Source organism: Haliotis asinina, chromosome 5, assembly GCF_037392515.1.
Source record: "Haliotis asinina isolate JCU_RB_2024 chromosome 5, JCU_Hal_asi_v2, whole genome shotgun sequence".
NCBI classification, from domain to species: Eukaryota; Metazoa; Mollusca; class Gastropoda; order Lepetellida; family Haliotidae; genus Haliotis; species Haliotis asinina.
In genome coordinates this window covers 13755907-13777477 of record NC_090284.1, presented here as the reverse complement: position 1 = coordinate 13777477, position 21571 = coordinate 13755907, and the positions used below count along the sequence as shown (strand labels likewise).

The 21571-nt window shown below is 37.8% G+C and overlaps 1 protein-coding gene across 3 annotated transcripts in view; it reads left to right on the top strand.

Moving 5' to 3' along the window:
* LOC137283386 (myocardin-related transcription factor B-like) overlaps window positions 1-21571 on the top strand; it is an 87956-nt gene that overhangs the window by 25517 nt on the left and 40868 nt on the right. For 2 of the 3 annotated variants that reach the window (XM_067814848.1, XM_067814846.1), the window contains exon 1: window positions 9629-10002. The exons of the other annotated variant lie outside the window; for it this stretch is intronic. In XM_067814848.1, the coding sequence (XP_067670949.1) occupies window positions 9969-10002 (34 nt within the window). In that variant the 5' untranslated portion in view covers window positions 9629-9968. Of the gene's footprint in view, window positions 1-9628; window positions 10003-21571 lie in introns of those variants that run through there. 3 annotated transcript variants of the gene reach the window in all.

Sequence of the window (21571 nt, the reverse complement as noted above, 5' to 3'; positions counted from 1 at the left end):
CAGATAGCAATGTAAAATAATGTGTTGCAATAACAGCTTAGTATGTAAAATATTCTGATAATGGAATAGAAGTTCTTTGATTTAGTATTATCGGATCGTTTTTACCTGAATCACCGGTACATTGGACCAAAGCATCTGTGCACAGCTGATAGCTATTTCCGGCTTAGTTGAATAACAACAAAGACGTATATTCACGTGAATATACGTCTTTGGTAACAGTTTTGTTATGTCCTTGGAATATACGATCTAACTCGGCCTTTGTTCTACATTATGTAATAGGTACTATAACGCGGATGTCTAGTAATGCAGGGGGTCATCCGTGGACCCCAAGACCTGTGTTATGGCGAGGGATGACTATCTGTCAGTGTTACTTGGTAGATATGTGTGGCAGACCCCAAAATGGTGCCTTTTGCTATTTACAGGTTTTTATGATGTATTATTTTCTCGGTTCCATGAACACATTGCTGACTTCGTTTCCAGAGCAGTTGAAAACCATTTCATGTTTCAAAAGATCTTGGCAGATACACGAGACAGATCTTGAAATGGTGACTTTTTCTGATTACAGATATATGGCATTTATATTTTTCATGAATTCCATGGAAACAATTCAGACTTGGTGTAAAAACGCAATAAGTAACTGTCGGATGATTTGTCCTTTCAAATATGTCGGGGCCGGGGGGATATGTCATCTTCTGATGACTCTTGTTTTTAACTTAATGAACAAGTGTTGATATAATTCATATCAGTAGACACAAGGGTGAGATTCTGTTTATCATCCAAAATCTTTGGTCATTAGTTTTTATTGAAAAATGTGCATCACTGAACACAGCACTGCCGATTAGATTTGCAGTGCAGCGATGTCATAGCAGTGTGATGTCATCAAGTTCATCACTGTCATTGTGCAAAGTCTACTGTCAAAGCAATATTTCCAGTTTTGGATGATAAATGTTATTACTCCCCCATGGAAGATACTGCAGTGTAATATTTCTGTGGCAATATTGCACGAGTGTAATACTGCTAGACGTGTGATGTTATAGTGATTCACAGTTTTGACATCACAATGTTAATACCACCCTCACAATGGTACTACACTTGCTTGACTCACAGAAAGCTGAGAGTCCTCAAATTGTAGGCAGTTTTTCGATCAATTCATGTTGGAGAAGAGTAATAAAACACTATATAGTAAAAGAAGAGTAGCAGAATACTAAATTCACTTCCGTAAAAAAACATATTTATTAAACTTGTGAAAGATTTAGTATCAAACTCGCTTTCGCTCACTGATACCAAATCATAAAATACCAACTCGTATAATAAAGATGGCGTTACACGGAGGCGAGTGTAGTATCCTCCATTACAACCACATCATTGACATGCTGTTTTGCAGAGATGAAAGTATGGTTCCAAGCATTGAATAGATTCAACATATTTATTAGAAATAATCAACTGAATTAGAATACTCCCATTTTGGGGGCAGATTTATCACATGTATTTAGTTAGAGCTTAGTGATACCAAGGGCAACCAAACTGATAAAGTTTTAAGTAATAGCATTTATTCACTAAGTATACATGTTTGTCTTAATAAATTATAGAAATGACTGATATACATACACACATGAACTGTAATTTTTATATGTTACACAGCCCGATTTGTCAAGCATGCCAAGGCTTTGAAGGTTAAACATGGCAGGGAAGATTCCAGCCAGCACTCCTAATGAAATGCTTTGTTTTTCTAGCCAACTGAATTTACCATGGAGCCATAGCCTTTCTGAAGGTGATCCTTTTCCATTCTACCCAGCAAGTGACATTATGTATAGCTTCCCCATAAACCCAGAGCTGCTCAGCAAAAAGGCCAATAAGCCAGTTTTTGAAAAATTAATTATCCCTCCTATTTACCTATTTGCCAACCAGCTGCAATGGGTGATTTCTCTGTCAGCAGAAAGATCTGTAGGTGGTATTTACCACAGAGGATATTGATGTGCTGGGGCTTGCAGGCGTTAGCTCACAGATATTTTGATTGCTATTCCATACCTTCGAAGCAAGTTAACCACTTGATAAGTTTGGTCCTGCCTTGATTAGAATATTGGTTTGCCCTGATGCTTGATGAAATCGAGGTGTTTATTACCAACGGGAGGTGTGTGTGGACCAGTGATATACGAACTTCTATTGCATGTTTTGGCATAATGTGCAACCGATTTCGTCTATTTTTAGTTTGGAAAAACATGTGCATGTGGGATGATGGGTATTTGGCTGATACGGAACGGTATTCTGCAACAACTTTGTCATATTTGATGCGGGAAAAATAGAATTTTTTGTTGATTTATTGCACTAGTGCCATGCTTCTATACAAGAGTATTTATCTCCGAGTCGTTATCATAACACGGTTGATCTTGGTACCTGGATGCTCTCAGGGCTAAAACCCACAACAGATCGTCACAGCTGTCGGAAAGGTGTTATGATGGAGAGTTGAGGGAAAATTGTGGAACAAAGTTTTTGGCTTTTAATATCTTGACGACTGTATGTAATAAAGGATCACTTTGTGAAACTCTTGTGGCCTTGCATAGCCTAGCTTTGTCAGTTATTGGTATAGCCTAGTGGTTCAAGTGGTTCCAAAGGGCCAGGTTTCATTCCCTGTGTGGGAACAATGCATGAAACCCATTTTAGATGTTGCCAGCATGATATTTCTGGAATATTGGTTGAAGCAGTGTTAAGCCCTACTCACTCACTCAGGTTTGTTGAATGTCTTCATTTTGCATTGACAAAGAACTCTTAATAGTAGCAGAAAAATATCCAGGATATAATGATCTTTATATCATAGCTTGTAAGTAGATATGCTTCATCCTGTATAGACATGGTGTTTATGTAGATGAAGTATGTGTTAAGAAATATATTGTGTTTGCACCTGATGAGGTGATTATGGAAAGGATGTTTAATTTAATCTTTCCTGTTTTGTGATAATCTAGCTAATTGCATATCTGTGAGTCAGTCATTTTTGAAGAAACATAAAAACAATTTCTGCTTTGGATCTAGTTGTTATGAGATAGCTTGCTAGCACATACCTGTAATTAGTTTGTAGGCCTTCATCTTGAGGTAAACAGTTGCATAGGGAAGTTATATAATCATATACATGCAAAGTGTTTATGCGAAGCTGAAAATACCTGTGTGACACAAACAAAGGTTTATCACCTGAGACAAGGAGCAATTCACACAAAAGATGAATAGGAGAGGAAATGTCGTCATGTGCTTCTCATTAGGGACGTTGATAGCAGCAACCAGGTATGTTTGTAAGTGCATAAACAAGATACCAGGTTCGGAACAACCATTTGATATTCTGGGGGGTTCTTGGGATATTTATCAGAAACGATATATCATGTTAATTAAGTAGAAAAATACACATGCTTCAGACTGATAAAAAATGTGGGATTATTTTGGCTACTGTACTCCATAGTTTTAATGGAAAAAAATATCAATTATTTTTTCCACATAAGATGAAAAATGTTGCAGGTACAAACAAATTTTCTCGGGCTCCCATCCCAAGATTATCAAATGGACTGTCCCTCAACATGATTAAGAGTCTAGGTGCTTTAAATTTACATGAGACAATTCAGGAGATAAACTTCAGTTTGAATCCATGTCAGAAATTATATTTGGAATCAATGATGCCAAATTTTCCAGGCATCAAGTACATCATGGCATTTGGAACCTGTAAACTTTGTAAAAGGCAAAAGTTATCAGTGATTTTCTTTAGCATACCCTCTGGACATGAACTCTGAAAATAATTCTCAACCAAACAGAGCATGCTACCCTCCCATTCGTTTTTGATGTTGCATAGTTCATTTTCTTTCATCAAAAATACAGTACATATAGTTCAAGCCCTAGTGTGTGACAGTTTTTAGGACTGCATTATATCTTTTTGCCCCAAACCTGCTTATGTGGCATTGCTTCATGTGCCCCAAATGTGTGTATTTAATTTGAAAAGAATAATGGTAATTTGTTTTCATGACATAAGTTACCAGCCATGTTTAATAGATTAACAGTCCCAAAGTCTTCCCTTGTGAGTGTCAGTCGGTGTCTCATGAATAAGTCGGCTTGTAAATATGTGTCTGCTTCTCCAGTCAAACTATTTGTCATGAAATCTGCTTCAGACTAGTAACTGTTTTCAACTTATGGTAAGTCTAGCAGTCTGTGGAAGAAGCAGACGTATATTTACAATACAACGTATTCTTATCTATATTGTCTCAGTATAAACCTGATAAAGGAGCAGGAACTATCTCTGAAACATCATATGTAAAGAATAATTTCAGTTGTAAAATACGTCTGCTTCTCCAGAGAAAGTGTGAAATCTGCCTAAGACTAGTAACTGTTTTCAACTTACAGTAAGTCTAACTGTCTGTGGGAGAAGTGCCATGTATGAAGAATAGTGGTTGACCTCCTTCATTGGTCCATTCCATTCTTGCTCAAGACAAGAAGATTTCAGATCTTGTGCTGCCCTTTGATGTGGTAGCAATCGCTCCTCCAGTTGTGGAGAGCTTGACAAGGCCTACCTGTAACAGCATTGATCAAATGGCACTCTGCAAACATCCCTTGAGTCTGATACTACCAGCCTGATGGAAAACAGCTTGCCTAGTTTGTTACAGTCATAAGATATTAAGTTTGCGAGAACCTTTGATGGTGTAAAATGACAGTGGCTTACTGTAATGTTTATGGAACAAATTAGATAAGTAGCACATAAAGTATTGTTTGTTGTCTAGTTATGGGGGTAGAATGTGTTGTGTGGTTTCTGTCTCTGTCCTGGAAAGTGGTTTTAGTTCATTTTAAGTGTGAAGAATAGAATACACAGCTGAAAAATGCTAGTTTTCCCTGATTTGACAAATACCAGATCCAAAGATAAAAGCATTTGGTTCCTTTTAACGTAACAACAATGACAAAGAAACCTGTCTAAAAAAGGCTGACAGAAATTTTTAAAGTAGTGATGACAGATGAATCAATTCTTACATGAAGTGCTGTGGTAGTTTTATTAAGTCCAAACTCCCAGTTCACTTCTTTACTACATTTATGATACCCTCTATCACACAATTACACATTTCTTGCTTGTACACATGATGGGATGCACCATAACTTCATGTGGTGCAGTGGGGAAGCCTTGTGGTCAAGACATTGACCCGTCACACCAAAGACTAGGGTTCAGTTCCCCACGTGGGCTCAATGTGTCCCTGTACTAATATTGCTAGGCTGATTTAACCTAAACTCACTCACTTATGTGTCGTGTTGTCATGGTGAAAAGCTGTATTCCAAAGTGAAAGATGTTAGGCATAGCAAAGAAATATTTGGTCTTAAATCTTTCAGCAGTGTTTACGTCTGCCTTCTTTATCTTTCAAAATCATTAATTTTGTGTGCTTGTTAAAAAAGAAGGTTGGTAGTTTGTTTCTGAATTTTCTTTTTCAAAGCATAAGATACAAACATGACGTGTAACATTCTAAAAATTCTAAAAGCAGGAGTAACAGTTTTTCCTCAGCTTATTTTGAGAAACATTTAATCTCTCTTAGCTGATACTGTGAATGGGATACACCACAGCGTTTCAGCAAGGTTACAATTTGCACAGACGTCACCATGTCCATGCATCATCCCGAGCTGTGGAGTTAAATTTGTAGAATTCTCGAGGAAGTATGTGGCAATAATGTCAAAACATTAAGTACTCCAGTAAATACAGTAAATCAAAGTAAATAGCTTACTGCCACAGTTGAGCCTCAGGAAAACATTGACCTCTTTCATTAATCTTCCTGTCAATCCTACTGGAGCGTTATGCCTTTCCATTAAATCAGTATCAGGTCATGTGTGACGTCAGGGGCATGGATGTTGGTAAGGAAAGTATCCATGTAGAGTATTCATTTCCATCTATACTGACTCAGCATGGAGAAGTCGTACAAAGAATAGCAAAGAAGTTGTGTTCTGTAAAAATGTGTCATGTATTCATGTTCATCCAACTTGCCCTAAATGCCCAGAACGCAATCTATGCTACTAAACAAATGTTAATGTCCATTCGGTTCTTTCATTTCATGATACAGTATGTTTGAGCTGAATTGGTTCATGGACATAAAAACTACCAATCACAACCATAATTTGCTGAAGATTACCACTACCTACTTTATTCTTTAATTGTAACAACCAGCAAAGAAGAGTGCCTTCTTTCTTGACAAGGAGATACATTTTCTTATGCGCCAATCAACAGCTACTGCACACATCTAGATACCTTGAACAGTTAAATATAATGATATGATAAATGAAATTCAGCTTGCTAAAAGTTAAAATAACTTTTAATCTAATATTGAATTCACAAATGCCTTCTGTTAATCATTTCATTTTTTCTTCAGAACAGTGTTTCCAATGTTTCAAGTGACCTTTTGTGTGTAATACATTCGACTAGTGTGACATAGGAACTGTGCACAGTTTACTCTGTTTGCATGCAAAACTATAACCCTTTGGATTATTTTTTGTCAACCAGCCATGCTAAACTCTCGATTTTCCTGTCTGTTAATTTTCTTGCCTTATTTGATGCTATCACTAAAAATTTTCACCCGTTTGTTTGCAATCTACTCCGTATCATTTGTCTTTGGTGTACAGTAGTTTTTGTCATGTCCTTGCTGGTGGCCCTTGCTACTCATTACCATCATGAGAGCCAGCACAACATGAGGTCATGGCAAGGTCTCTGTGAACTGTTGAAAGATGGCGTCTGCTACTGCACGTAGCAGTCTGCACACTCATCACAGCGGGGTGGTCATGAATATTGCCTCCATGATGGACACTGGAGGTTTACAAATTTATGGCATTGAGGACAAACATAGTTTCTCTGGTTTCTGTTTTCTTTGGAAGAAGCGTTAATGATTTTGCAGAGAAATGTGACCCCCACTTCCAAGTAAATGAGCAGCATTTTCCCATATTCTTTCCCTACCTCTGTTGTTAGTACTGCTCACTTTTTGCCTTTGTAGTTTGTTGTTGTGTTATTTCTTGAAGTGTTCAGCTTGGTGCAGCTTTCTTACATACCTGCACGTCCTTGGCCTGTCAAACTTGCAATTGCACTGCTGGCAGTCGTGTTAAGTATCGTCACAGATATACCCACTGTTCAAACTGATGCTATCAATGAAGCAATGTATTTTGGATTTATACTTGTACTCTTTCATGTGGACAAGATGTACTGAAAATGAAGACAGTGCTTTGTGTTCAGAGCAGTAATCCAAAACTTTACTCATAAAACTAGCTTTGCAACAGAGGTTAAAAAAATCACATTGCCCGACACCAGAGACAAATCCATTTTCCTTTCGGGCAATCAAATGATGGTATCTTACTTATCCATGGGCTACTAGATAATTTCAGCTTACGCTTTCAAACTGCAAATAAACTTGGGTTTCATTTCATATCTTCTTCAAAATGTAGTGATTAAATTTCACAATGACAATAAAGAAGAGTTATCTATCTTTGCTATTCATTACTTCTCAATAAATAGTCCACTAACCATTAACATGAAATAACAGGTAGATTTATTTTTTCATAATGACGCCATCATGTTTATGTCATAAAAATCAGGGCAAGTGGAAAATTAGTCAGGACAGGTCACTGTGGCCAGAAGCTGTTAAAAACTAATTTGAACCCCTATACACATCAGTATTTTGGTCAGTTGAAAATTCAAAAACACTGGACCACACTGTTTTTGTTTTGAGTTAACTGAAGGTATCCAGTGGCAGTATAAGGGTGTTCATGATATAGAACAAACTATGGATAACAATTTCTTTTATTTGTGAGACATTTCAATACAGATGAATGGTACAAGAATCTTCGTCAAAACATCACAGTCTCAAATATAAGAATTTATTATCCATGACGTTTGTTCTATATGGTAATTCCCCAACTTCAAAATGCCATTCAAAGAAGTTTAGGGGCATGTAACTAGCTAAACCTGATGACTCTTGCTCAAGTTGTTGCTGAAAAGAAAGTGCCGGAAACATTTGTTTATTTTTCAAATATTTTCAAAGTCAATATATTAGAGACAATAGTGCTAGAAGAATGTAATATATTTACTACCGCAGTTAACATCACCACAAATAATAGTTTGGTAAAAGGTTAGTTTAGAAATGTGCTGAATGTAAGGTAAGAACAGGTAAGCTTTGATTAGAGGCAAGTCTTGACTGTCCAAACACTTTGTCCAACATGTCTTATTTGTGTATTACTAGGCAAATTAGCAAATGACTTGAGACCCAACAATAAAGTGTTGACAAGTCTGTTTTAAGTTTAGCTTTGGTGCACAAGCAACGTGTTGGCTGCCAGTGTTTGGTTTGATGAACACGACATTTCGGCTAATGAGACGCAAGCAAATTTGTTTAGTTGTCTCCTGGAAATGAGGTTGTACTGTCCCAGCAAAGGAGTCGGCAGTGGGGAAGAAAGCACATGTCAATATTTTGTCGTGAGGAAGAGTTACCTTTCAGGTCACACGTTCAGTTTCCTGTTGATGTCTTTGTAACTTTTACGAGTAGAAATAAGATTTACTTTCTGATAGGTTTGCTTCATGCATGTGTAGAAGAGACTGATATTGGATTGTATATACTGGGTGCCCTTGGCAGTCAAACTAGGACATATTGGTGTTTTGTTTAAGATTGGATTTTTTAAATAAAATTTGTTATTCAGTTTAACGCATATGTTGTAACTAAGCATTGATGTTGTTTTTTTCACTTTATTGTTATTATGTTATTAATAACATACAAGTCACCTTGAGAAAGCCATTACATCAGTTGTATGAAATACACTGAGAAATTTGAATTGGTGTTTGAGAATTTGTAGTAGCAAGTAGGTGTAGATTAATCCCTTGTGCGGTGTTTCCAGGAATCCTTGAGGCTTGCTGATGTTGTGTAACAATCTTGATGCTCCCCTTGATATTGTGATGATGATAAGGAGCCCATTACATTCAAATACAGAAGTATGACATATTTTCAATGTGTAGTAATTTGAAATGATTTTTTCTAAAGTCAGAGAGACTTAATTTGACTTCTCATTACATAATGTTAAATTCTGTCAAGTCTATTATTTGTTTTGTGAGGATATTACAGTGTGTTTCTATAAAAGTTATCCTGTCATTTGGCTCTGGATATTTGTAGTCATTGTCCATCTGAAATATACATCAGCTTGGTATATTCTTGAAAGCTTGTAAACTGCTAAAGATTAATTAATTTTCTGAACACTTTAATTTGATTGGCTTAAAATTGCATTCTACTGTATATTCCTTGTTGTGATTGGCTGTAGGTGTTTGAGGATAGAGGAGTGTGCCAGTCTATTTTTAGCTGGGCATCTGATTAATGGAGACCACATGGTGTGTGCGAGGGAGCAGAGAGGCAGCACCGCTGGCTACCTCTGACAGTCAGACAGAGAGGAGCATCTACACATTCCACTGCTACTGCAGCTAGACTGGTGCCTGCTGGTTGCAGTCCTCTCCCCCACACACCATACTGACAAACTATCACTGCAGAATAGCCTGAGCTGCCTTACTTTTATACATACACCGGCTCAGTAGTGTTGGGATACACCTCCTCCGCACCCTCCTCTCATTGGCTGACAGTGACGACAGTCCTCTCAGGGCAGCCCGACCATCTCAGCAGCTGTAGCAGTCAGCTGTGGACTGCCCATCAGGATAGTACTGTGTTCGACATCCATGTGTTATACAAGCGACTAGCCTCAGTGGCTTGTCCCCACCACCCTGGACAACCTGGGTTATGGTACTGTAAGCTGGCCAGTGCTGGTAGCCTGCTGTTGCTGCTGCTGCTGCTACTGCTGCTGCAGGACAGTTCACGCTGTCACCCAGGACACCTTCCACCATTCAGGCGGCGTCCACGGCAGGCAAGTCGTCACAGCAGCGACGGCGACGGCAACAACAACGACGAAAGGACACTGCTAAAAGTCTGGCTGCTGCTACAACCGTCAGTAAAAACATGGCCTGTCTTGTCCAGAATACGTCTAATGTGGGTGAGTGGCTCCTTCAGGCCAGGCAACTGGCTTGCTACATATCAATTTTCACAACATTCCTAATGGCTTCTGGAGGTGAAGCTGACTTACTTCCTCCACTCTGCTCATCTTCATCCCATACATCTGTCCATGTCTGTCTACAGTGTTACAACACACCTTCTTCAATATATTACTTCTAATTTCATATCACTACATATGTGTACCATGTGATAGGGCTGCAAGTGATTGGAAGTTTCAGTATCAAGATATCCCCAAAAATGTTTTCTGATGTATTGCATCAGTAATAGCACTGAGGGCATTGCAGGCAGTATTTCTATGAGAAGAATATATATTTACTGGTGACAGAGTGTAAGATTGAAATTATTTCTGTCATTACCGTGTTTCTCAACATACGCCTTTGTCTGCAAATCAGTGTGTATGATATTGCATTTATTACATAGCATTCCATGGGGAAACAGTGGCAATATTCTATAAACAACAAACATCAGGAGCAAAACCACACATATATTACACATACAGCTGAGGTTCATATTACTTGAAGTTGATATTTTAATTTTTAGTGAGTTTCTTGTGTGAACAAAAAGTCTCTCTTGTAACATTCAAAGTTGTCTTCTCGTCACTAAATTTTATAACACACATAAAGATCTTTTTCATATATGAATAATGACATAACGTATAAAATTATGTGTCATGCATAGGTTCTGCTGTATTTGCCATGCTTGTCTCATAAACAGAAGGGCTTTTTAAAGAAAGTTTTAACCCAGTAAACTGAAGCAATAAAATTGAGTGTGTTTGCAAAGCACTGACGAACATGACACTCACCAGCTGTTGCACGAGTTGTCTGAAACGGAGTTGCTACTGCTTCAGTTGATAACCTGTAATATTTAGGGGGAGTTAAGCAGATTTATCACCTCCCCCACCCAAGGGAAATGATGCTGTGTGCTTACTATTCATTATGCCTCTATCTTCTGTTTATAATGTCATCTTTACATCATAAACACTCGAATATTGGGACGGGTCTCACTGAGTGATGAATGGGAAAGATGCTCAGCTTCATAAATCAGATACGGGTTCAAATGGTGAAAACATTACTTTTCTCCAGTGAGTTTAGAGTTATGTCACTTTGATGTGTATAGATGGTAGGATATGGTGTACTTTGTATCAAGTAAGAAATGTAAGGAAACACTTGGATTAATAACTAGGAAGAGTCTTCCTGTTTCCAACATTTCTGCAATAATTCATTTGCCCTTGTATATATTTATATATTATATATATATAAGTGGTATCTTTCACCACATGGATGTAACTTCAGGGATGCTAATGATGAGAATTATTTCTAGACTGATGTCTTATCTACACAGTCTAATATGCATACAGTGAATCTAACACAAAATGTTTTTTCTGCAATTAACACCCAATGAAATCTGTTATAGTTTATTCTCTGTGGAATGTTTTCAAAGTATGGATATGAGCAGAAAGACTCTATGGAAGTTCTTCGACAAGAGTAGTGTACTGTACTGAATCAAAGGCTTTATTGTTTGTCTTGTGCCAGAAAATACATCAGTTATGTTAATCATTTCTGTTCGCCTAACAGTGTATTGGGATACACATCGTGTAATAAGGAAAGATGTGTTAGTAGACATTGACAGTAGTTACCAGACACTAGGTTAGTGGCTTGCTTCAGCTGACTAGTATGTGTTTTGAAAAAAATATTATCTGGACCTTATTGATGACAGGATTCCTATACTTACTTCATTGATAGTTACGTGTGGAAGTGAGCATGGCTGTTTGAGGGTACTATATTGAAATTACTATAATTATTTTTAAATACATTTCATAAATGATGTGAGGCTTTTTGGAAGGGAAGCAGATACTTGGCACCTAGTCAGCTTTTGGAGGGTTACATATGTGTCTTCTGAGTTATCACATGCTCCAAGAAAAGGAATGGTACTATGTTTTATCTGTCAGCAATGTCAAGACCGCTCTGACATCACAGGAAAGCCTCCACAGACAGAATGACATTAAACCAGAGCTTATGATTATTAGGATTCATATGCATTAGGAATTTCTTTTTGTAACTACCAATTAACAGATTCAGGAGCCATCAATCATGTGGATATCTTTTTGTGGTCACTGATGACATTCATGTTCCGGATCCAGTTCAAACTGGATGTGTCAAAGATATGGATTCAGTTTCATGCAGTTTGTGTTGAAAGCATTGAAAAAAAATGGTTTGGTTATTCTGACTCTGGTTCCAGAGTAAACCCTGACTTTCTTCATGAAAACTTATGCATTACAAGCGTCAAGTTGATGTGGGTCAGACTTTATCACAGTGTTCAGTGTATTTATCCTAGAACAACGACGGCATGACATGAGACAGAGATGATGCATCTCCTGACGTTATGTTTTTATGCAGGCAAGTATGTCTTCCACATTCACATTCTGGTTCATACTCCAAATGTCAAGTCTTCACTTTCACTGGTTTCAGTTTTTAAAAATGTTATCTCTCTGTAACGGATCAGCTGAAGGGGAGGATGACATATGTAAGCAAATCCTAGATGAACGTGACACACTCGCAGGGAAGGGATCTGGCCATGATAGCTTTACCAGGGAGAAGGCTGGGAGATGAGATCAAATAGGGACAGGGTGTAGCGCGCACACACACACACAAAAACACATGCACATGCATTACATGCACTGGCAGAAGAATCACTGGCCCCTTGATACAGATACAGGGTAAAGTCGTTTCATCCAAACAAAGGCAATTTGGTGATGTTCTGTCAAGGAATATCTTCAGTATGTAAAATTAGACTGTTTCTGTGATGTATTAATATATAAAGGTTTATTTTATTATCTATTGACATTTCAAATTTGACTTTTTCATTTGTTTTGGCAAATTTTGCTTTTGGAATGAGAGATGTTACAAGTAAAAAACTAGTTTAAGAAATATGGAATATATTTTGTTCCCTAACCTTTTCATAAAGTGAAAGTTAGATTTTACATTTGTGTTGTCAAAATTTGAAGATTTCACATTCTACTAGCACATTTTGATGACATGATAACTCTTGATCTGTCAGGCATTACCATAGTGATGCACTTAGAACCATTTCTGCAACAGGAATCACTTTATTACCATTTTATCCATATGTGCCTACATCCACTCTGTCTATAAGAATGCTTTATGTATATGAAATGCCTTGTTTATAAAGCAGAAAGTTAAATAAATTTAATGCAGCATTTAGAAGTCATTTTAAAAGTAACTTTTAATTTCAATAGACCCTCCTAAAATTAGTTCAAATTCATGCAAAAGGACCAGTGTTTGTTTGAATGAATCATATTTCAAATAACACACAATCAGCAATCATTGCAATGTGTTGGTAATGATTGCCCAAGAACAAGCTGTGGTTATATCATGGTATAGCATGTGTGTGGAGTGTCAGTCGTGACAGCCCCAGCAGCTTGACACAGATGGAGTAATGCCCGCAGCATCACATGTCAAGGCTCGTATTACACACAACCCAATCAGCTGACAATCAGCTGATAACACAGAATGAAACTGTTGATTCCACAGAACCCGGTTACACACATGCTTCAACTCTATGCCTGTATGATATGATGTGGGGGTTACAGACACAATGTATGTGTGTGTTTCACAGGCAGCTGTGCATGTGGGCAAGAAGATAACCCTTGAAACAAAACACACTAATATTAGACCGCAATCATCTATGTTTTGAAATGGATACTGCTTCCATTCAGATTACTACTTCTCTTTCACTGTGTAACTACAGGAGTTTATCAGGGTCTCAACAGTGGGGTTGTGTGCTGGGGGAGGTTGGGATGACTTTTAGCGGGGTAGTAAAGGCAGGATTGGCTGATTTAGCAGCCTTCTAAACATAGCAGTTCAGATTTAATCAAATCTCACTCACCTCAGTCGCATTACATTGTCAGGATCAATCCAGGAAATCTAATTTGGCAGTGAAAGTTTTGTTGCTGAATCTTGTAAACCAAAAAATAATCACTAAAAATGTTGTCACGGGATGGCGGAGTTTATCTGACTGACTTTCCTAGATGGTTATTCTATGGCTTTGTGCTGCTTTTAGCAATCTTGTGACAAAATACGATTCATTTTAATGTGGTATTTGGGAAGCTTGCATTATCTCAATGTCTTCACTCCAGCCAAGAGTTTAAACTGCAAAAGTCTCAACACAACTGGGTGTTATTGGCTGTGCTTGTGTGTTATCACCATTCATGATTGAATACGTGTCCAGGAAGTATATCTTCTGTAATAATTGTTATCTGTATGAAGGTAGTTGTTAACATTGGTCCAGGAAAGCATGGATGTATTATTAGGTGGATCTTTTTGTTATCTGTATGTAGGCAGTTGTTAACGTTCGTCCAGGGAAGCATGGATGTATTATTAGGTGGATCTTTTTGTTCTATGTATGTAAGTAGTTGTTAAAACTGGTCAAGGAAATGTTGGGAATCCGAATGCCATGGTCAGGTTTGTTACTAGAGGATGTTTTGACCACTCCTCACCCCCAGGACATTCACATGTCAGCTGCACAGTTTACAACTTGCAGCCTCATTAATTAAGATGGCTGCTTGATTGGTTTCTTTGGATTATGTTCTCCTAGTCCTTTGATCTCTGCTCTTGGTCTAATCTGAAAGAAGGGGACTTCACTGCGGGAGGGGGACGATGGGCCCTCCTGTAGGGAGGCAAGGTCTACTAGAGCTGCTGAGTTGGTGGGGGAGGGAGGGGTGGGGGGAGGGTTGTTTATGCCAATACAGGATGTATTGAGAGGTTAGTGTTCTGTGTTAGTGGAACAGTTTAAGAGTGACCAAAAGAAATGAGTACAATTGCAGCTGTCCTTGTGAAACCAGATGGTTGAAAGAGAGTTAAGTGAGTATTAGATGAAGTGCCGTTAGTGTCATCTGTAATGGTGGGGAACAGACGGTGTTTCTTTCTGGGGAGTGCTTATAGAATTTTACTATAATTTCTGTGATTCAGTCCTCTGGATGGATGGTGGGAATTAAGGTTGTTAATTATTTTTCTTACTTGTTGTCAGAGGCTCTTTCTGTGAAGTAGCTCAGTCGTAGCAGTAGAGTTGGTGTGAAGTTAATAATGGGGATATACAAAATTTTCCTGCTTAAATGTCACAAACACTATCTCCTTATTCCGGCTTTTGTCAGTATGCATGATTGTGAGTAGTTTGAACAAGAGGGAAATGTATAGCATGTATTAACTCTTTCAGTATTGTAGGTGGCAAGAGGGGATAGGCACTGCAGTCTGCAAAAGTAGCCATGACAAAATTATATATAACTTTATTTATCTACCAGTCACGTGACTGGGGTATTAAATCTGTCACTTTTCACACTGTCCATTGATGTGTATTTAGTTTCAATATACCATATTATATCAATAAATTTATTAAATTATTAATTTCCCATAATGTTATTGATACAGTTGTGCAGGGACACATGAATCGTATGCCATCTGTGCAGCATGTAGATGTTTTCAAGCAAATAGTCAGATAAATTCAGCAGTAAACAGAATTTAAACATACCGTCAAGCTTCATTTATTTTCATCTTTTTTATATGATGGTTACTTGACATGAGGATATCACTTAGTCACTCACAACCCTTATTGTAGATTACATTTTTAAAAAAACATCAAGGCAGTTTCAATGGAATTGTTTTGCGATTTACCACTTCAAAACTATCTGGTGAGGTTAGTGTATTCTTGTTTGTGTTCAGATCTGTCTCCCATGGCAAACATAGGATAGGCATGTCATTCATATAAGCTTTAAAATAAGGATATATTTTTTAGCATTTTGTTATGTTACTGAATCTAAATTCACATTTGTCTAGAAATATGTAGTGATACATATTCACAGTATCACTTCACAATGAAAATATAAAGAAACATTGCAGTGAATGTTATAAAATTTAATATTTTCTGAAAATTGCCTTCATTTCCTCTTCCTTGTCGGTTTATCTGTATGTTATGTTTGATGTATTAGCATAAATTGGTTACTAAAAATAAACCACATAATGTTAAAAAGTGTTTTATAAATAATGTGATAAATAGACCTTATATATAAACACTAGGATTAGACCTTTCGATTTGTGAATTACTGTAGGCAAAATCTTTAACAAGCTTATAAAATGTTGATAAAATGTTGGCCTTTTCTGTCATCCAAGTCTCTGGGAGCACAGGATGATAGCAGTTAAAAGCTTCTGGTTGGCTGGTGTTGAAAGAGTTAACAGAACAGTGATTCAATACTGTTGACAATGATTGTTTCACACACGGAAAGACTTGTTCATGGTCCTTGTGGGAGACACAGGTTATGTTGGTGATGTAAGTAGATACAGGCACGTTAATGTTGCTCAGTTAAAATATGATAATCACTGATGAAGATATGAAGTTGTACACAAGAAAAAGATGGTTTATCTTATATATTTCTTGAGAACTGATATTATGTGATATCACACATTTCGATAAACATCATTTCATCATGCTGATGCTGCATGTAGTATTGCACTATATAACACAGACAGTGTGCAGAGTGAAACAGGATTACCAGTGCAATTATAGCCAATCATCAGGCTTCATGTCTATGATAATAATCATTAGTAAAGTATATAGGGTAAGGTGATCTGGTTTATAACGTCCTGAATGACATGGGGGAAAAAAACTGCCGTAAGATGTTAATTCTGTGCCATGGTGTTTTTTCAACATACTGCAGAGGTGTTATTTGGTGTGTATTGAGTAAAAACTGATGTTTATGGAGGAATAATTGGATCATTGGAAATTATGTTTGGCCATATGGCGTTGAGAGGTTGGTGAAGTATTTGAAGTGACAGGGTCGGTGATAGTAATTGACAAACCACATGGTCAGTGTACAGTTTGATAAATTGGACATGATGACCCAGCTGTGGGATGCTGATACTCATGCTATTGAAGCATGTCTTTGAACTGGATGGGTCAGGGACCAGGAAATAGGTATCTAACAAATAAATATTAATTTGGTGGTAGTTAAGGTAACAAGATTAATTGTAAAAATCTATTTTCAGTCTATATGTTTCTGTGTTATTGTGAAAGTGAATTGTGGTTTAAATAGGTTTCTATGATTTCATGTTTGTCAAAATGGCAATAATTTCATGTATGTTCAGTGTGGTGTCAAGTGTTCAGCACATTATGCTGTGTTATCCTCACTCACTTGCTCCTTCATTCACTAAATGAAACTGTTGGCTGGTGAGCAGAAGTGAGATAGGTACAAGATTGCCGCCAGTGACTTCCTTCAGGAAGGATGAAGCCATCTGCTGACTCCACCAGATAAACCATCCTGTTCTCAGTGTCAATTGGTCAGAGAGTCCATACCACTTACAACCAGTTGTCTCTTCCACAGAGGAAGACCTGGGGACATTAATGAGATACCTTAAATTTGCTTCAACCATTTAAATACTTGACAGAAACTGTTACAAGCACTTGACTCATCAAGGTCGCAAACTGAACAAAACAGGCATCATTTAAAGCCACATAAAAGTATAAACAGTCTTTAGTTCTCTGTGGTTTTGCTCATTACAGCATTTTTCTTTGTTTTTAATTGTTTTTATTCGTTAATCATTTCGACACAAGTTATGAGACAAGTCAAATATTTACCAACTGTGCCTATCAGTCTTAAACACATTTACCATGAGGAAAGACATCAGTACATAGCGCCCACACTCCCAAGATTAACACCATCAAGGAAGATAGAGTGTGATACTGTGTTGCGTCAGGACGTGAGTCAGTGTTGTGTTGTTAGATAGCGTTTATATGTAATATGGTTATGAATGATTAAATGTACAAAGATAAACAAGATACAAAGCTGACACACATGAACAGCGACACTGATATGACATACACATGATGTCCACATTCACATCTGGTAAGAAACATCTACACTGTGTACATGTTAATTTTATGGACTGTTGACTGCAGACATAACTTGACCTTTGCGAACAAAGTTCAGCATTCTAACTCGGAAGTGTAAAAGGTTTCAGCCAGTTATTAACTTAACTGTGTTGTAATTTGTGATTCTTCGGTTGAAGTGCAGAAACTACATAATAAAGTAAGTGCACTAATTTGTATTAGTCACATGGTTGGTTGTGGCAGAATGTGTCACGAAGGTAGGCTGATGGCCACAGGAGGGCATGTTTGTGATGTTCTCCTACTGGTAGTGTTGATTAACAGCACACTTGATGCTGTAACTACTGTAACTCACATCTGAGGCATTAGTAGCTGCCCCGGTTGATTCATGTCAGAACTGAACAGCCAGGACATTCTGGCTTCTACTTAAATGCAGGTTTTCTGGTACCTTTCTACAAATCTACGTCACAGATACGATGATAGTAAGTCTGTGTATGGTGCTATTACATTTGAACAATTATATCCTTTGTGGAACAACACAAATGTTGGTAACATGATTTATCTCTCTCATTCTGTCATAGTCACAGGTACGATGATCGTAAATGTGTCCATTGTGTCTGGTTGTTGTTACATTTGAACAATTATATCCTTCGTGGAACAACACAAATGTTGGTTACATGTTTTATATGTTTCATGGTGTCATCATAAGTACATTTATAATACGTCTTTGATATAGTGTCTTGGAGCTGTTTCAGTTAAACACATAGACCGTCTGTGGAAGGATACTTAGGACTGGGTACTGTCTAATTCACTGATCATGGTGAACTAGGTATTAGTATTTCCTCTGCCACACATCCACTAAACTGTATCTTTCTCTGTCACCCTAAGTCAGACATTGCCCACAAACATAGACCAACAACTAGTCTCTGAAATAAACATATTTTGCAGGAAAAAAAATCTCATAATATAAAAAAAAATATATAATATGATGAAAAGGAGAGTGAGATTTTCAAAAGCTGTGCATGTATAGACTTGCCACATTTTCTAGACTTCCATTGGCATTCTTGGATATATTTGCATCAGGGTCTGCATGACACTATCACAAACACTGCATACATGAATAAGAACATGGTAATACATTTAGATTTGGCAATAGAAGTGTGACCTATTGGTATATGAATATGTATGACGAATTTGTTAACAGAGTATTTCTGGATGTCTAACAATGTTTCGTTTGATCTAATGTATGCTAAAGTATGTTCTTTTTACACCAGTATCAAATAGTATTGATCAGACATTCCAAATAATTACTCTGAATGCTCCAAGTTCTTTATTTCTTCAGTCTTTCCGCCTGTATCAATCTGACTTGTTCTGATATTACCAAAATACTGTCCAGTGCATCATACTCACTCGCTCACTCAAATGCTCATTCACTCACTCAGTAAATCATTCACTCGCTCACTCAGTCACCAACATCTGCGCACTTCAGATCCCAATCACATGTCTATTGGTATATTACAAGGCAACCTACTGTATTGCTATGAAACATTACACTGTTGTGTCTTAGTATTTTATCTACATGATCCCCAAGTATCACTGGAAGCCCGTCAGGGCTATAAGCACTTTGCCTGCTCGCCTGAAGTCAGCCAGTGCATGTGGATATTGGCCAGATGGTATAGCATAAGATGAGGCAGGAAATTAACATGAGGCTCTGAATCTGATTATCATGCTCCTGTGCCAGGCATGGCCTCTGTGTTGTGGCTCCATTCTAAGGTTTCCTGTTTAAGCTTGGCATAGCTGTGATGTTTGTTTTTGATAAGCAAAGCAGTGTGTGTTCAGCAGCATGAAATATCTACACACCATTGTTGTATATTCAGTGCAAGACAAGTGTCTTTGTGCAATGGGTTATGTAAATAGTCAGGTGAAAGGTTAATTGAAGAAGTGGGGATGGGATATTATTGATAGCTAACAAGAAGTTGAGGTTGATGAAAATTCATTCACTCATCACTCGAAAAACATTTTAGGTCCAGGTTCAGGTCCAGAGTGGGCAGCAAAATTGCCTGAGTGGTGAGGGACAGTTACTTGGTTGCATCATTTTAACATGACACTACTGTAAACATCCAAGTTAGAATTCATCTTCATCAACCCCATGCTTGGTGTAATAGGCGACTAATGGGATCAGGTGGTCAGGCTCAGGCTGTGTTAACATGTCATATCCCAGTTGTGTAGATCAATGTTCATGCCATTGATCATAGGATTCTGTGGTCCACGCTCAATTGTTTGCCCACCACTGCCATATAGCATGAGTATTGTTAAACACAGCATAAAACTAAACTTTCCTCTCACTCCTCTCTGCATTTCTGTACATTTTGACTTCAGAATTTTTGGCAAACATGGGCATTCTGAAGAAGGTTAATGGTGTTGTTTTGATGCCTTCCAAAATCACTTGTACCTACAATGGCTTTCTGAAGAGTGCAGTGACAGATATGTCTGTGTAAGCATCCATTCCTCTCCATCACAGTGAGAGAACATGCTAAGGAATATAACACTTGGGTATATGGTGTTTATATCACATAGCTCTCATAAATAGATAAGATGTTTCATGCGCAAAAAGAAGGCTAACTTTTTACATTCCTCACCAGACTTAAAAAAACATGATTGAGCACAGCGCCTGTTATTGTGTACATATGTGGGGGGAAATATGACTGGGATGGGGCAATCTACGTCAGATGGCATCAGTCAGTGGGGTATAGGAGGGAGGGGGTGATCCGGAGAGCTGGGGAGGGGTTTAAGGATGGCCTCTATCAGTGGACTCCAGCTGTCCTTGTTATCTCACTGTACCCCAGTGCCCACTTCACTAAATTCAAGGCAGGTTTGCAGTGAGCTGCTGCTGGAGGTGCTCCTGATGAATGAACTGTTTCTTTGTTAAACATCCCAAGCAGGAACTAGAGTTCCTGTGGCCACGTTGAGAGATCGCTTCCCTTCTACACACCTGGAGGATCATGGGTCACATTGATTAAATTTTGTGTCATTTTTTTCCAAGAAAATCTATCTTAGATGATGAATATTTGATGTACAAAAAATTGCAAACGACTGTTTGGAGTTGAGTTTGTTTACAAGACTCATGTAGAGATAAGCTTGATAAATCATATGTATAAACAGGTGTAAAAACAAAGATGATATTGAAATTCAGTTACGGAACTAGGAATGCACCTAATAACATGAAGAAGTCACTCCACCCATAATCTCCTAAAATCTCTATACAACTATGAAGAATATTTTTTCTAGCTACAGTTCACTGTGATAATCATATAAGGCAGTGGATATAAATGTTTTGTTACCAGCCTAAGTAAATGTTTATTTTATCTAATTAGTCATCAGTGAAATATAAAACCATTTGTAACATCATGTAAGCTGATGAGACCTGATGATTGATAATGATATAACTGTCAGGTGATGGTCTCACCAGCTCCACCCTGCAGCAGCAGCAGCAGCAGCAGCAGCAACTGGTGGAGGGTCTTCTCATAGTGGCACATCAGGTGGTCTTGGCACATGCTGGTTTTACTCTTCCTTATCATTTCCACATGCGTTATCATTATTTGTTATTTCTGTCATGTGTGTAATGATCTGTGGTGATATGACTTTTTGTTTCTTCC